The sequence below is a fragment of the Myotis nattereri genome (assembly GCF_964212035.1).
Source record: "Myotis nattereri genome assembly, chromosome: 3".
NCBI classification, from domain to species: domain Eukaryota; kingdom Metazoa; phylum Chordata; class Mammalia; order Chiroptera; family Vespertilionidae; genus Myotis; species Myotis nattereri.
The window spans coordinates 35,392,978-35,411,529 of NC_138077.1; the positions used below are offsets into that span (position 1 = coordinate 35,392,978).

Sequence of the window (18,552 nt, forward strand, 5' to 3'; positions counted from 1 at the left end):
TGAGTAAGTCATTTAAACATCCTAAACTTTAGTTTCCTCATGTAAAAAAATGGACAGATATGGCTACTGAATATGAATGTTCTAAAGATATACTGGAATGATTGATTCCATTATACAATCTCTATAGAAAATGGGTAGCAAAGAGGACATAAACAGTTTAGTATTATATTCTTTTTCTTTTATATCATGTCATAAATCTGGTCTAGTTTAATCATTCTCATAATACACATTTGCACATTGACATTTGCACATTGCATTGACATACACATTCACATCCATAACTTCTGCTAATTTGAGGATAATAATCATGGGACTAGTTGCCACATATTTTATATATTTACATGTACACTTTTTCCAATATTTAAAATTTAGACAGAAGCATTTACAAATAAAGAAGTAATCTATCACAACATATTGTTCATAATTAAATATTTGTAAGAAAGGTTACATTTTTTATGTGGGAAAGAGAACAAAAGCATATAAAATAAAAGTTTTAATGCAAGGATAGTTGAATTAAAACAAATATGGACTTTTTTTCACAGACTCAAAGGCTTTCTAGTCGATTTCCAATTCTCTGACAGCTGGGCTTTCCTGTGATCTTCCTCTTGCCTTTATCTCCTTCTGCAGTTGCTCACTTCTTACCCTCCTCGATTACTTCACTCTTCCCACATTGTCAAGCCTAAGAAAAATCTTCAACCCATAGTCAAATCCATAACTATTTCAGTTTTTTAAAATAAATTTTTATTTATTTTAGAGAAGGGAGAGGGAGAGAGAGAGAAAGAAACATCTCACAAGACTTGTAGGCCAATTACAGCAAGGCTAAAGTATTAGGTGGGTTGGACAGCACCAAGAACAATGCCATTGGGTAGAAAGTGAGATTGCACTCAGATTCCACTTCAAATTTCATACACCTTTCATCCAAAGTCATAGAGACAACTAAAAAAATCAATGATTGTGCCCTGGCGGTGTGGCTCAGTTGGTTGGGCATCGTCCCAGGCACCACAAAGTTGCTGGTTTGATTCCCGGTCAGGGCACTTGGATTGCTGGTTGGATCCCCAGTAAGGGGGGTGCAGGATGCAGTTCATCTATATTACACTCTTACATCGATGTTTCTCTCTTTTCCATTTCTCTCTCTCTAAAAAACATTAAACTATTATTTTTTTAAAAATCAATAATTGAATAGTGAGTGGCAGGAAATTGCCTTCTGTTTTTTTGTTGTTTATTTCCAGAAAGGGGAAATTCAATGGTCAGATAGAGTTTACCTTCTAGACCAGCAGTTTTCAACCTGTGGGTCTCGACCCCTTTGGGGGCCCAACGACCCTTTCACAGGGGTCGCCTAAGACCATCGGAAAACACATATATAATTGCATATTGTTTTTGTGATTAATCACTATGCTTTAATTATATTCAATTTGTAACAATGAAATTGGGGGTCACCACAACATGAGGAACTGCATTAAAGGGGTCACGGCATTAGGAAGGTTGAGAATCACTGTTCTAGACAAATATAATGGAAGATAAAGGATTTCCTCAAATTGCCATTATATCAGATACAGGGGTGGGCAAAAGTAGTTCCATAGTTGTTACATATAAATAATATAATAAATAATAATAATTAAATAAAAAAAACGTGTTTCATAGCCTCACAACTGTAAACCTACTTTTGCCAACCCATGCATATACTTTTCTGAGATACTTCTATCTCCTGGAACATTTTGCAGAAATTACCCGATGAGCTTCCTTCTTTGTCCTCAAGCACCTGGAACTGGTCCATCAGCTCTCTTCCTAGACTTTCAAGACAATGACCCTATTTCCCCATTGCTCTCCAATCTCACTCAGGGAGATGATTGAGTTCTTTCAGAATGTTTAGTTCAGGAACAATTTACCAGAGCTGCTGTTGTTATTATTTTTTTAAGAGTTTTATTCTTGGTTTACTATAGCAAAATAGAGTAAATAGGTTAAACACGGGAATGGCGGTAAATTTACAGACACTCTCATCATCACTTGTTGTTGGTGAAAATGTAAATGGAATAGGATTAATCGCTTTTACACTAATTTATTTCATCCATTCTCACTTTGAGAAAGAATAATCTAGATCCAGTTTCTATATACTTCTTTTGTTTCTAGGATTTATAGAACAAATGAGGCTAAATATTCTTTTTAGTCTACAAACCTTCTTATTGCATTTTTGGTAAAAACTGACTAACTAACCAACATACTATCACCTCTCTCAGCTGTACATCTCAACTGTTCCTTCTGACTGTTGAGTACCACCTGACAGTTGTTCCTTCCTTCATTGATACATTCCTGAAAATCCATCCTTATCTAATGCCCACCCCTATAAGAAAAACAATAACTTCCTCTTTCAAAATTCAGAAGTCATGTTTTCCACCTTAACATATTTGATGTCTTTGTTTCATTTGCAGAGGTCTTCATTCTCTCAGAGTTTGTACTTACCTCTGCCGAAAGGTTCACCTAGGTCAGTTCATGGCTTCTCATCATTTAGGTGTGATTTCCTTAGCAATGTCTTCCCTGACTTTCTTATCAAAATGATTCCCCATCCCTCTAAACTACTCTGTCCATATTTTCTTTAGGGCATAGCATGACTGGAATCTTCTGAACTGTCACTATCTTTATTGACTTTTTTATTGTTGATGTCTCATCAAGAGAAAGTAAACACAGTATAAAGCCAGTTTTTGTAACTCATTTTCCTCCATACCTTCAGAAACTAAAATACAACCTGACCCATGTGGTTGGAAAATAACAAACTTTTCTCTTTAATACCCTCTCTTTCTTGGACTACCATAATTTTTGTTTTCTCCTGTTTATTTTCCTACTTCCGTACATATATTTTATGATTTTCTTTTTAAGATATATAGTTTTAACTTTTAAAATGACTGTTTTATATAAGTGGGTAGAAGGGAAAGATATTCTGGCTGATTTTTATTTTGAATATGTTGGCCAAATAATGCAAATGAGTATCTAAATATTCTGTAAGGGCCTATTTGTTAAATCTGGGGCCACTTAAAATTATTTTTTCTTACTGATAATTTGTGTTTTCTAACTTACATGATTTTGTCTATTGACTTTGGAGACAATAGACTTAAAATATGGAAATGTAATCCTGACAGAACTGTGCTTCACTTTGGTTAAATTTCTATATTACACTTTTAACTTAATTTTATTATCTTTTAAATGGATGTGTACATGTTATATTATTTTTAAAAAATGCAAATATCTTAAATAATTACTGAATATCAAGATATTGTATTTAGTATATCATTTTAGCAAATATTTTTCAAGTGTTTATTAAAGGAAAAAAAGTGATAAGTATGAGAAGTCACCCCTTTATCTGATTGCTTAAACCAAACATAGCAAAATGTATCATGTTTCTCATCCTTATTGTTGAATTCAATTGTCATATACTAGTTTCCCATACTAGCCGACGTCCCTTCTGATTGCTTAAGAGTCCATTTTAACTGATAGTACTTGTGCTGCTTCAGTTATTAAATAATTTAAATAATTAAATATTAGTTATTCAAATGAACAATTATTTAATATTAAACTATTATATATTTTATATAACACACTCCTTATGCCAATCTCTATTTAATTGACTTTGATTAGCTAGAATAATGTTTAGAGAAGCAGTTTGATTCATGGAAGAACTATGATTGATTAGTGATGTCTGCCATGGGGGCGGGGAAGGAAGCAGCAATCATTTTTTAAGATTCAATGCATTGTGGTTTTCCTAATAATGTCCATGATGAAAAGCACTTGCATGAACTTGAAAATGAAGTACTAATAAAATTCTAACAATCTCTGAATATTGAACTCTTCATAAGTACTAATATACTCATGCTATTTAGAAAGGATAAAGGTAAAAATCAGAAATAATTTTGAATTTTCACATTTTTAATAATCCTAAGCACTTTAATTTAAAGATTATTCAAAAGGTAAATTATATGAGATAGTAGTAAATTTCTAAAATAAAACTTATATTGAGATGAATGGTACTTCTGGTAATGTATTTTGTCAGTAGGAGAACTGCTTGAGTTTACCATTTCTAATTTTGAGGAGAAAATTACTGTTTTAGTCAAAGCAGGCTTTTCAAACATTCTGTATATTCAGAATCTCTCTTAGAGAGGAGCTAGGAGGATTCAGAGTGATTGATTTGGTTGAAAATGTCAAATCTGAAAATTTCCAAAGCATATATCATTTCCTAAGCATGAATAAATTTTGCTACTTCAAGGCAGAAGAGAAAACGTGGCACTGGATTATTCCTCAGTGTGGAGCCCAGGCCACCCCACAGGTGGAGGTCCCCAGAGACACTTCTCTGACCTGGTTATTTTCTATGATTGTTCTTAGCTGATCACAGGAAATAATTTATTCATTTCTGTCTTCTATTGCTTCTGCGTAGGGTGCTTCTCCATTTTTATATAGAACCATAGAAATGTTATAGGTGTGGTGTTTCCTGTGTCCCCACCTGTTCCTGGTAGAAGTGGGGCTCTTGGGATGCCACAAGAATAAGAATTTCCTAAGCCTCCCCCCCAACCACACACACAGGAGGATGAAGTATGGTGGAAAGTTTTATTGATGATGTAATAGTAAAGGTTCATCTCCCTCTGTCTTGCCATGGAAAAAAAAAGTACCCTTTTGTCTTCAGCAGAGCTAGGATTATAACCACTCTCAAGAGTTTCTGCTCTATATTAAAGTCTAGTCACGTCCAGTGTCTGGCCAGGTGAGCTTGTGTTCCCAGCAGCAGCCCATTGCGTGTGGCATCTGCATAGCCAAGGACCATGCAGCTTCTAGGGCCACTTGGCAGGCTAGTGTGGGTCAAGGAGCAAGGGAGAAACAGGAGCACAAGAGGAACAAGAGAGAGAGAACTCCTTTGTCTGGGAATCTTAACTGGGAGCTTAACCAATGAATCCTTCTGGATTTCCTGTGCTTTCATTGACTCCACGCCTTAGCCAATTGTCTTTGTTCCCCAGGCTAGACTACATCACCCCACTTTACTGTACCTGTGTCCATCTCCCCACCTGTTGGGCCCCTTCCCCCAGTAATCTGCAGGGAATGGATCTGTGCTTCTCTGTGGGGAGTGTGAAACTGCAGCTTCCTGGTGAAGCTGCCCAGAGGACTGTGCTTATAATGTCTGGCCTTCCCTTTCCTCTCTTCCTATTTTAATATTAACTAGCTAGTTACAATGGTAACAGGAGCACTGACATAGTAGAATCACTTTTTAATATTTTTATTTTTAGTCATGTTTATTTAATTGTCTGATTTATGATTCCTTCTATTTTACCATAGGTAGAAGATACTTTTATTTTATTTTATTTTATTTTATTTTTTAGATACATTTTTTAAAATTATTATTTCAGGGAGGAAGGGAGAGGGAGAGAGAGATGGAAACATCAATAAGAGAGAATCATTGACTGGCTGCCTCCTACTGGGGATCGAGCCCGCAACCCAGGCATGTGCCCTTAACTGGAATCGAACCCAGGACCTTTCAGTCCATAGGCCAACACTCTATCCACTGAGCCAAACCGGCTAGGGCAATATTTTAATGTTTAATATTTGTTCTAAAGTGTACCAATCTTCTTCTCTGTTGTCATCTCAATACGTGTTGCGTTTTTTTTTTTTTTGACAAGTATAAAATATTTGATTTTTTGTCTGAATTGTTTCTGTTGTTTTATTTGTTCTCAGTTTGAAATTTAACATATTATTTAAAAAAATTTAAAGTGGAAATTTTTTCATATTTTTCTTTGGTAAAAAGAAGACAAACATTTAAAACAAAACAGAAGTAGTTCCATTTTACTCTGTCTCTCTCAGTACTCTCTCCTATCTGTCAATGAAGTCCACAATAGAACAATGGGTGCACATGGAGTAAATAGTTAAACGGATAATTAGGTTCCTGCTCATTTGACATTCCCCAAAGAGACTAGTTGGGTGTGACTCCATTCTTAATTTTTGCATTTAAATTAATCATAGTAGTCCAACCAGTTGAGTGAACAATTTTCTAGAGAGACACCATACATACAGTAAGAAGAGGTGCATTGCTGCAACTTGAATGTGTGGAAAGAAATGGCTTGACATTTTATCATATCACTGTATATTGATTTGTGTCTAAGAAAAATTCAATGCGCTTTCTTGCAGCTGTGATTTTCAGCTTGCTTGAAGGTAAATAGGAAAGACATTTAGAAAGGACCTGGTTCTTTTGAAAGCAATAAATACATTTTTATTATCACCTGTCAAACCTTCAGAACATTGAAACTTTTGTAATTACTGATTTTTAATGAATAACCTCAAAGTGCATAAGCCAAAATCAACTAATATAATACTATAATATAATAATTCCTCTATTGAGGAATATTTTTGTGAAAAATAACAACCCTATTACAAGTACATTAAAATGCTTTAATGTGTTGACATGTGCTATTTGTAGAAGATGAGTGGAAAAATTCTTTAATTGAAACTGCCATTGTTGATGCAAGTTATTGCTATTTTCCAATAATTAAATATCTTTTACAGAATTTTTATTTTTGTAGCTGCCATACCTTTCTGGTATGTACACAACAAAACAACTCACAGACAGGTCTACATCCTCTCAGACCAGTATGATTTCCCCTCAAACTCTCTCAAATAAGAAAAATATGTTCTTTAATGTAACCAATTGAGTAATAGCCCTGTTTTAAGATGCTCTCAGTGAATTACAAATAATTAGTAGGTAGCTTAAAAATTTGAAATGGAAACTATGAATTATCTCATTTTTCAATGTGAGTATTAGTATTATGTGATCAGTTATTTAATCAAGTCTTTAAATTCCTAAATCAACAAATATGCATATCATAATGGCATCAGCAAACTCAAAAGTGGTATTAATAAAGCACTGATTTAATCACATTTTTATTGGAAGAAAATTATAATAAAAATATTCTGACAGAAGTTTGTTTAACAAATTAGGTTTTCTTGGCAAATCCATTTGAAAGTACAGCTTTACTTTTCAGAGATATTTTATAAGGTGTAATCATTTTAATTTAAGACAGATAAGTCAACAGTATATGCGGGGTACCTGGGTGAGAATGGGTACACAATGGACCCATCACTAAGAAAATTTCACTGTACTAGAAAATGAAACAGATAAGTTTATGGGTCCTGGGGGGTTGTTAAGAGAGACAGAGAGACAGAATTCAAATTAGAATTGAGAATCAGAAAGATAAAATTCAGCAGGCAGATAACATTTGAAATGAGTTTTAATGTATGTTGTAAAGTTCTTACAAATGAATATGAATTAATTGCTAAGGAAATACTCTCTATGCCAGAAATACTTCTTCTAACACACTTACCAATCTCTTGGTGGTATTCATATGTTCTTCTAAAGACAGAATTCTTTCCTGAAGTGAGACCGGTATGGAAGCCCTTTCAAATACTGGCTGAAGTGCATTAGCTCCAATTGACAACTGTGGGCATTTCAAGATCTGGATCCTCCTTCTTCATACTTTCACTGCTTGGCACCACTAAGTCCTTATCAACACTTCCTTGAAGATATGCTGGAGATTGAAACAGCACATTTTGTGTTGTAATATCATTTTTTTTCCAGTGAATAGCATAACAACTATTTTTATAATGGAAATTACAGAAAGTAGGGTTGAAATATATCATCTTGGCTCATAGGAATATGCGTTTGAGAAAACCTTCAGTGCAGTACTTTTCAAGGAGTAAGAAAGGGCCACTATATCAGAGGATGCCCATTAGGATCTCCAGAAAGTCATGTCATTTTTATGTTAATAACGGGGGGCTTTTAAAAATGAGAACTATTGATGTAGAGTATAACTGTCTGGGATGGGGGGGGGGAGGGGGAGGCTATGACAGAAATAGTAATAGTTTGGGACCATATTCTAAAGTCCTTGAACGCCAGATTGATGCAAGCGGGAGTATAAGTTTTGTCCTTCACAACTCAAGGGGTTATCATTCACACATAGATACATGCACAACCTGAACAGCTTTGCATGATGGACTTTGCACTCAATTTGGATAACAGTACAGGGTCTTTGAATTGTTTTTAAGCCTGAGAATGGTATGGCTGTAGTTGAACCTTAAGGGATTTAATCTTGCAGTGTTTTATAAAATGATTCAAATTCCAGAAATACGAATCTAGAATACAATAAACTTGGTGGTCTGTAACTTCGTGAGAAGGGAGATGACCAAGCAAACATGACCCTCAAACATCCTCTCAAGTGACCACAAGAGTCACTGTACCTGACAGAAGTAGAAAGGGCAGGTTTGTGGTTATTGGGACAAGGGAAGAGAATGAATTGATTCCCCTTGACCATTTCACATTCTAGGAATGATTTTGTCATACCAAATGGATTTGATATCATTCTTCCAACAAGGCTTTATTTTCCTTTGTGTGTTTTTTTCCTTCTCTTTCAGGCTGAAATCATTGATGTGAGTTATGGAAATGCAGATGATTTAAAAAGGATAAAAAATACGAGAAATATAACAAACCAGATTGCACTCCTGAAATTAGGAAAATTGCCACTACTTTATAAGGTTGGTCCAATGGTTATTTTTTGGTGGTGGGATGAATATATATATATATAATATATATATTGCTTTATTGCAGTTATATGCCTCTGTGAGTGTGAAGTGAGTGTGTTGCATGTGTGTGTGTGTGTGTGTGTGTGTGTGTGTGTGTGTAAGGGAGGCAGAGAGTGTCACAGCAAGATGGCTTTTCCAAAACAGAACATTTTAAATTAACATTTTTAAGAAAAAGAGGTTGTTATCCTTATAACTTAATACAGAAGATACTGTAAGCCAAGCATTAGTGAGTTTGTGAGACCTTGATAAAATTGGCATAAATTTCATAATGATACCTATCTGGAATACTAAAAATGAGAATAATGGTGTCCTCCTCTTATGACATATGTGAAACTTTTAATCTATTGACAAAACTGACTAATTACTATATTCTTTATGTTAGACTAGTATCTGGCTGATTTATACTCCTTAGTGATTGGTTTTGTCAACTGTATAACTTCACAGTTACTGACTGTGCTAGGAATTTAATTGAACGGTAATATGCTTAGGAGAAGCAGATTCTTGATTTACTTATTTAAATAGAAGTTTATTAACACTTATCCATCAGATGCATTTACATAATTAAAGCAGTTTGATCTAAGTATTACATAATGAGCCACCATCATAGACAGCCACTATTGCTCATTTGTACTTAATTTTCTTGTACTATTAAAAATAATGGTCAGTATAGTTATATCACTGAAACTATCTGGTTCTGAAGATCTATTGGCTTTATCTTCATCCAACCCTAGATGAGCTGTGTTAATTGCCCGGTCTGAAAAAGTTTCAGAAATCTGTTGGCATACTCTGCAAGGAGACAAGAGAACATCCTGTGCCTGTATTTTATTATCTTCCAAGGATGCCCTTACAACTAAATCAGTGTGTGATAATATATAACTGTCCAGAATTTTAAGATGGTCATGAAAATATAGTATACACTGCTATAAATTTTTAAAGGATAATTTGTCAACATGTATTAAATGCTTTAAAATAATCACATTTTGATCCAGTAATTCCAGTTCAATCAATATATTCTAAAGGGGAATAAAACAGAGTTGATAACACTATGATGACCAGTGATGTGACAGAATATCCAATTAAGTATTGAAATTTATGTTACATTTGTACAGCTGAATACTGTGCAATAATTACAATGCAAAGAAGAATAAGGATGTGGAAATTCCCATAAATCAAACAAATAAGTTATAAAGAGGACATTTATAATCCTATCTAATAAAAGAGAAACATGGTAATTGGCGTACGACCGCTACCCTTCCCATTGGCTAATAAGGGCAATATGCAAATTAACTGCCAGCCAAGATGGCGGCCGGCAGCCAGGCCACTTGAAACTAACATGAGGCTTGCTTGCTTCAGTGACAGAGGACTCCAATATTCCCTGCCTGCCTTGCCGGCCTCTGAGCTGCAACTCGAAGAAACTATGTAACAAATATAGAAGCTAAACAAAACCCCAGAAACCTGATTTAGACGGCCAGGCTTCAGCCAGCAGGATCGCAACATTGTAAGCAAAGACCAGAAACCTACTTTCAGCAGCGGAGGCCTAAGAGCTAGAGCCAAGCCTCAGAGCTAAAGCTGGCCCAGAATAAAAAAGAAAAGAAAAAATGAGCGGTTGGGAGCTTTAGTCACCCCCAGCCTGAAAACAGCCCTCAGCCCCTCACCCAGACTGGCCAAGCACCCCAGTGGGGACGCCCACCCTGAAGGGTGTGTGACCAGCTGCAAACAGCCATCATCCCCTCACCCAGGCTGGCCAGGCCCCCCAGTGAGGACCCCCACCCTGAAGGGTGTGTGACCAGCTGCAAACAGCCATCATCCCCTCACCCAGGCTGGCCAGGCACCCCAGTGAGGACCCCCACCCTGATCCAGGACACCCTTCAGGGCAAACCAGCCGGCACCCACCCGTGCACCAGGCCTCTACCCTATATAGTAAAAGGGTAATATGCCTCCCAGCACCGGGATCAGCTGAGCCGCGAGGCCTCCTGTCACTGGGATCAGCATGACAGGGGGCAGCGCCCAAACCCCCTGATCACCCTGCGGCTCTGTGTGTGACTAAGGGCGGGGCCACAACCTCTCTATCCACCCTGCTCTGTTCCTGACAGGGGAAGGCGCCCCAACCCCCTGATCAGCCCTGCTCTGTGCCTGATAGGGGGGAGCTCCCTAACCCTCTGATCACCCTGAGGCTCTGTGTGTGACAGGCTGTGGCGCCCCAACCCCCTAATCGGCCCTGCTCTGTGTGTGACAGGGTGTGGTGCTCCCTCCCGCCCCCAGGGGCCCTGCTCTGTGTGTGATGGGGTAGAGCCATAACCTCCCCATCAGCCCTGCCCTGAGTGTGACAGTGGTGGCGCCCCAACCCCCTGATTGGCCCTGCTCTGTGGGTGATAGAGGGCGGCGCCCCAACCCCCTGATGGGCCCTGCTCTGTGCGTGACAGGGGGTGGCGCCGCAACCTCCCCATGGACCCTACCCTGAGCGTGACTGAGGGTGGCATCACAACCTCCCGATCGCCCTGCTCTGTGCATGAGAGGGGGCGGCTCCCCAACTCCGCAATCGGCCCTGCTTTGAGCCCAACCAGGGGCTGCACCTAGGGATTGGGCCTGCCCTCTGCCACCCAGGAGCAGGCCTAAGCCAGCAGGTCGTTATCTCCCGAGGGGTTCCAGACTGCGAGAGGGCACAGGCCTGGGTAAGGACCCCACCTCCCCCCCGAGTGCACAAATTTTTGTGCATCGGGCCTCTAGTAATAATAATAATAATGATGATTATGTTATTCTTATTGTTAGTGTAATATTGTTAGTAATATGAGCTGCATATTATTCTAAGGACCTTTTATGTGTTATCACATTAATCTTCACAGTAACTCTATTTTTGAGATAGAATGGTAACTAAGGCAGAAGAAGAATAAGTGACTAGCTCAAAGGTGAACAGCTACTTACATGAATCAATAAAGATTTACATCCAGTCAGTGTCATTTCATATCCTGAATCTTTAATTTGTCTGTATAGGTATGTGTATGGTGTAGTTAGAGTAGACAGGTAAGTAGATATATGATGATAGATAGATAGATAGATAGATAGATAGATAGATAGATAGATAGATGATAGACAGATAGATGATAGATAATGAAAGAAAGGAAGAAAGAAGAAAGAAAGAAAGAAAGAAAGAAAGAAAGAAAGAAAGAAAGAAAGAAAGAAAGAAAGAAAGAAAGAAAGAAAGAAAGAGGGGTAGGAAAGGTTTGAAGACTTGGGGGAAAGGATTTTTTGAATAATAATTTTGGAGAAATATAAGTTCCACTGCAAACTTAGTTACTTTGGGCTTCCGTGGAACCACATGGTGAGTTTAATGAATATACTCTGCAGTATGAGAGGCATAGTAGACTGGTGTCTGACTCACCTGAGAATCCTAAAGGTAAGAGATACATTTGCTTAGCATCTAAAAATGGTGCATGTGTTGGGATTGGTCTGCGAGCCAGAGCTGAGAGCAGAAAATGCATGTGTGTTTCCCATGGTAACATTGTTAGTAATATGAGCTAGATATTTTGCTAAGTACTTTTTATGTATCATCACATTCATCCTTACAATAACAGTATTATTGATGTAGGGACTATGGTTATTTTTAATTTATAGGTGAGTATCATTAGTCAGTGGTGAAGAAAATAAAACAGAGTTCACTCCTTCTCTAATAACTGACCTGATCTGGTGGAGGGGTAAGAAGATGAATTTCAAGAATAGAATTTTGATCATGGTATCAGAACTAGGCATTCTGATTAGTTACTTATGACAATTGGCTCAAATTAGACTTTTTATTACCAACTTGTGGCTCAGTGCACGAAAATTCGTGTACTTGCGGGGGTCCCTCAGCCCAGCCTGCATCCTCTCGCCGTCTGGGACCCCTCGGCGGCAGTCTGGGAGCCTTGCTCATTACCGCCCACCTGCTCGCTACTCCTTACTGCTCAGCTCGCTGCTCCTTAGTGCTGCCTTGTAGGCAGAAGAGGCTCCTGCCACCACAACTGCACTTGCCATGCTTCTGGCTTCTAGTTGAGCGTCACTACCCCTGTGGAAGTGCACTGACCACCAGGAGGAAGCTCCAGCATTGAGCGTCTGCCTCCTGGTGGTCAGTGCACATCATAGCGACCAGTCATTCTGCCGTTTGGTCAATTTGCATATTACCCTTTTATTATATCGGGTAATCAGACGTTTTCCTCTAAGTGTCTAGGAAAGAATGTTCCTCTCTAGACATGGATTAAAAGGACTTAAAAGAATGTGGGAAACAAAGTAACACTGTCCTGAGTACATTCCATGAAGTTTGTTTAACCTACCAGAGATAATGGCTAATATGGTGTCAATGGGCAGGGGCCAATTATATAAATTGGGTCCATGAAAATATGAATAATTTCTACTGCTTTATATTTTCCTGAAATTTTAAATGGTCAATAATAGTTTTGCATATACTCTTTTGTAAAAAAAAATCTTAAAAAATTAAAGTAAACATAAGGCATTTAAAATTTTGTTCTAACACTTATGGGCTAGTCAAAATTCTTACCAGTAGCTAATGGGTTAAGAAAAAAAACAAATTTCTTTTTATTTGTATTTGACTGATCCAGAGAATATTTTTTTAAAACCATGGCCATATCTATAAGGTAGTGAATTAGTGGTTTATCTAGACTAGGACACAGTTATTAAGAACCTGGTGTATTTTCCCCGATTATCTTCGTTACAGGCCTATAAATAGATTTAACAAAGAGTTCTGTGCAGAATCCCCCCTCCAGACAGAGAGCCTTGTCACAAACTTGGCATTATTTTCTAGGCAGAGGAATCAAGGCATCCTTTCTTTAGCCTTCCATTCTGTTTTCTGTGGCTTCTCCCAGAGATTTGGAAGAATTACTGATATCATAGCTATTAATACATATTCACAAAGTAAAGAGAAATAAAGCATGGATTAGACAATTTAGTTTATACAGCATGATTACAGCCAAGCTTACTTCACCTGTTCATCAAATATATTCTGGGACTGAAATTTGAAACTGAGGGAGTTCAGTAACACAGTTAGTTGAAAAGGCAGAGGACGGATTGACTTCTATGTGAATCACAACTATGAATCATGATTCTAAATGAGCATCTGTACTGGGAACATGCAGCAAAATTAGTAAAGAGAACAGTTAATGTTATTTTAGCTGTACAGTAGTTTCTAAGTCATAGTTCAAAATTGAATTTGGTAGGGAATCTCTGAATCCGAGGCAAGAAGGGCAAAGGAGGAGCACAGTGGGATATCAATGTCTCTCTGAAATAAGTAGAAAAATAGTCTACACCCAAGATGGAGGGGACCTCATTAGATCCCTTGTAACTACTGTGTACACGCTAACTTAGTCTCCAGGAAGGAGGTTCATGAGAAAGTCTCCACATTGTGTAGCAGGGACTGTGAAAGGCACATGGCTTTTAGATACATGCTGCAGAGAAGAGCCAAACCAAGTCTCCAGACTAGCTTGGACTAGTCCCCTTATGCTTAAACCTTAGAGGGAAGGCTTTATTTTAACTTTGTATTTATAGCGGTTTATTTTATGGGACGGTGCTTTAATTCTGTAAGCTTTAAGACAGAATATTCTCTTACATGTCATAATGGATTCAGGTAGGTTTCTCTCAGTGACAGTCTGAGACACAGTAAAACAGATTCTATAATCCTCATACATTCCCAAATTGCTGACTAGCACTCTAGTATGGAATTTATTTCATAGAATGCAATAAAAGCATTTGGCTTTCTTCTTAAAGCCATTTTCACATTCAAAAAAATCAATAATAACAAAAAATCACTGTGTACTCCATGACAGCTAGACATCAAGTAAATCCCAGTGAAATGTGAAGATTAGGCCATTGTCTGTGTCCACACTACTTATCAGTCCTCTATCACATAGGAGTGGAATTTGTATGTATTGAAGTTACAGTGAATACATGTCTATGCCTTTGGGCATGGTGAAATTACACACAAAAATCCACAAATGCTATTGCCATTTTTATAAGTGAAATAACATAAACATCTTCCTAGTACTCACTGTTATATAGTAAGACATCAGTAAATATTAGCAGATTTTTGTATTTTCCTTAGATATATTTTATACTTATAACTTTAATGATCCAGGAACCCAAATATAGTTTTCTACTAATGAAATAGTTTTGCATACATTCATTAGATATTATTTATATTAAATATCTATTGCATATTATATGGGCAGTGTATAACTTACCTAACTACCACTTAAATCCATAGCATGCTTATATAGTTAGGCATTTTGAAAGAGCTTGGAGGAGAATGAGAGGTAGGAAACAACTGTTAGGCTTTTATACTTCTAAATAGATTGTTTCTCACAAATTAGGAATAAATGGTACTACTTAAAGAAAATAAATACCACACACTTTGAGTATACCTACATAATAATATAATTTAATAACATTTACTGACCATTTGAATGTTAAGAAGTCATAACAAGTGACATTATCTATTAAAAAGGTTGATTTTTACATAAACATAGTCAGCATAAGTAATCCCCATGTATTCATGCAATTTTGGCCCCCAAAATGCTGCCAAGCCCTTTGTTTTTCCTAACTAAAGTTTATAGTACAAGTTAAGAAAGACAAAAAAGAAAGAGACAGAAGATAGAGCATGAGAGAAAAGGAGGAATAGAGGGAAGTAAAGAAGTATTTCAGTCAAAGATTTGGATTATTTCCGGTGTGATATGGTGTTGAAATTTTAGTTTAAATTTTTTTTACATTTGTGCTGGGGTCCAACCCCAGCGGGTCCAGGGGTCCCCAAAGGTGTAGACAGAGTCGGCGAAGAAGGAATGACATGGAGACAGTGTTCAGTTGATCAGCAGCCTAGCCAGGATCTCTAGCCAGGATCTGTCCAGGTTCTCCAGCCAGGTTCAGTGTCCATGTTCTCTTGCTAGGTTCTCCAGGTTCTCCAGCCAGGTTCAGTCACCAGGTTCTAGTCAGGTTCTCTTGCCATGTTCTATAGTCAGGTTCAGTCCAGGATCCTTTGCCATGTTCTCTCGCTAGATTCTGTCTCTAGGTTCTGTTGCCAGTTTCTGTCCAGGATCTTTTGCCATGTTCTCTCTAGCGAAGTGCTTCTGTCTCTAGGTTCTGTGTAGGTTCTGTCTTCTAAGTTCTGTCTTCTTACATCTGTATTTATACCAGTTGATTCCAATCCTATCAATCTCTATTCCAAAGGTTAGGGCGTTTCTTATCTCCATTCCAGGGAGTAAAGATTATGTAGCTTAAGCATGATTGTTCATAGTTAAAGTGATTAATTACCCACCTGGCACTTAGTTAAGAGGTTTTATTCCCTCCCTAACTTCAGGGGAAAATCCCTACCTGGGGAAACAATCTTTCTCAGAGACCTTGGTTAAAACACATAGTGCCAAGAGGGTGAGCAAACATATTAAGAACAGTATGCCATATATGCCAGGTCCCTTCAAACAGCAAGCATGGACCGGCTCCCGGCACATTTGAATTTAGAATATGCTATCTTAAAGATAACTATGAAATTTTGCATGATTCCTTTCACATCTGCACTAATATTAGGTAGAGTGATGAATGTTAAAAAATAAATTAAAATAAAGAAGTCTTGGCTCTATATTAACACATCTTAAAAAGAATTCACTCGATGTCTAATTATTAATCACTAGCTATATGGCTCTAAGTTCTCTTTCTACTTTTCCATTCAGTGTCTTATGATAAAAATAGATTAATTATTATTATCTTGTTCAGGAGCACATTGACAAGGAGTCCTAAGCAGCAGCTTGTACTTTAGCAATCTGTTGTGGCTATAAAATATGTGGAGACAAGTTAAATTACTTCTGGAAAGAAACATCACTAAAAATTAATACTTGAAGAAAAATACCTCTCCCTACAATTTACGTAATTAAAATTGCAGCTACACGATATATTGTATCCGTTTTAAAATTCAATAGATTTTTAAAATTTTTATAACAAATTAATCTTTAATAAGCTATAAAATCTTATAATAGCTAAGTAAGCTTAAAATAGTCTCACTTGAATTTTGACAATAATATACACTCATCAAAGTATTATCCATTTTATAAAAAGCCTGTGGTCATCACACCATCATGTCATAACGACTGGTCAGTGGGTAGGCTGGGACTTGACTGGAGGATTTGACCAGAGGTGCAGGTGGGTTTTTGGGTCCTGCCTCCTGTGGTGGCAGAGGTGTCTGCGGGACTCTTTCTGGATCTCGCCTCCCGTGGTGGTGGCAGGGCAGCCGTGGGACTTTTCTGGGTCCCACCTCCTGCGGGGTCGGCAGCGGCAGCCGCGGGACTCTTTCTGGGTCCTGCTGAGCCACGGGACTCTGGGTCCTGGGTCACACGCGATTTTGCACACGGGGCCCCTAGTTATACTAATAATTATTAACATACAAGTTAATCTATTCTCATAAATAGTCATTAAATTTCTTTTTAACTGAAAATATATATTTACTCTTTTATGCAAAAGAAATTAAAAAGGTTTTTATAGCCTGTTATATAGTTCCAAATAAAGGTTTCATATTTTTAGTAATATGTCACTTGAAAAAAAAAGGCTTTCTATTACAGGTAAAAAAAGAAAGGTACTTTTATTTATTAGATTTACATTTCCAAATTTTATTAAATCTTTACCTTAATTTTGTATATTTTCTCTTGCATTGCATTTTAGATTACACCTAAAAATTTCATTTAAATATAACATATTTACTTATTTTATTTTTTAAAATATATTTTATTGATTTTTTACAGAGAGGAAGAGAGAGTGATAGAGAGTTAGAAACATCAATGAGCGAGAAACATTGATCAGCTGCCTCCTGCACACCCCCTCTTGGGGATGTGCTTGCAGCCAAGGTACATGCCCTTGACCGGAATCGAACCTGGGACCCTTCAGTCTGCAGGCCGATGCTCTATCCACTGAGCCAAACCAGTTGGGGCTATAACATATTTCTTTAATAATGAATATATAATTTGAACATTACAGTTATGTAATCTCTAAATTTTAAAACTCTTACAACAAGAATAACTGCAATCATTATTGGAATAATTCTATATTTTAAATCAATTTTCTATTGGAAAATTTAGAAAGATTAAAGAGTATAATTCCAGAAATATACACAGTATAATAGAAGACTTAAATTTTAACTATTATTCACAAGGAAAAACTACAGCAGATTATTCAAAGAAAATCATGTTTATTCTTTAATTTTCAGTTATAATTTTCTTTTTATGTTAATCTAAATCTAGTAGGTTTTTAAAATTGCTGGCCCTGCCTATTAGTAAAGAACATGATTGTTTTTCATAAGTACTTTGATTACCTGTAGAAAACTTCTTTTGTAATTTTCATACAAAGATAATTTCAAGCAATCTCAGGATAAATGTTATCCTATCTAATAAAGACATAATATGCAAATTGACCATCACTTCACAACAAAGATGGTGGCGCCCACAGCCAATAAGGAGGGAATATGCAAATATGCAACAAAGATGGCGGAAGCTGGCCCAGAGTGAAGGGGAGAGGTGGCTCTCGGCCCTGGAGCGAAGGCAGGAGGTGGTGCCTGGCCCCGGAGCAAAGGCCTGGGTCCTGGGTGCTGGAGGGAAACTGGTGCTGGCAGCCAAGGGAAGGAAGGCCTATTCTTGCACGAATCTTCATGCATCAGGCCTCTAGTCTACATATATATAAAAGGCTAATATGCAAAGTGTCCCCTCAGGAGTTCGAACAGACCGGGAATTTTATTGCTTCCTATGACATGCGCTGAGCACCAGGGGGTGGCATGAAATGAAGGACAGCACCTGCCAGCAGCCAGCAGCTAGGGAACAAAGGCCCTGGCTGACAGCTGGCAGCTGGGGAGCAGCTGGGGAAGGAAGGGCCCAGCTGGCAGCCAGAAGGCCCCAATAGGCCTAGCGACCCTACCTGTTCACGAATTTTGTGCACCAGGCCTCT

The 18,552-nt window shown here is 37.6% G+C and overlaps 1 protein-coding gene across 2 annotated transcripts in view; it reads left to right on the forward strand.

The window, feature by feature from the left end:
- NLGN1 (neuroligin 1) overlaps positions 1 to 18,552 on the forward strand; it is a gene marked incomplete at its 3' end in the record, with an annotated part of 2,013,512 nt that overhangs the window by 1,509,827 nt on the left and 485,133 nt on the right. For both annotated transcript variants that reach the window (XM_081087461.1, XM_081087460.1), the window contains exon 4: positions 8,431 to 8,550. In XM_081087461.1, coding sequence (XP_080943587.1) covers positions 8,431 to 8,550 — 120 coding nt within the window. The remainder of the gene's footprint in view (positions 1 to 8,430; positions 8,551 to 18,552) is intronic.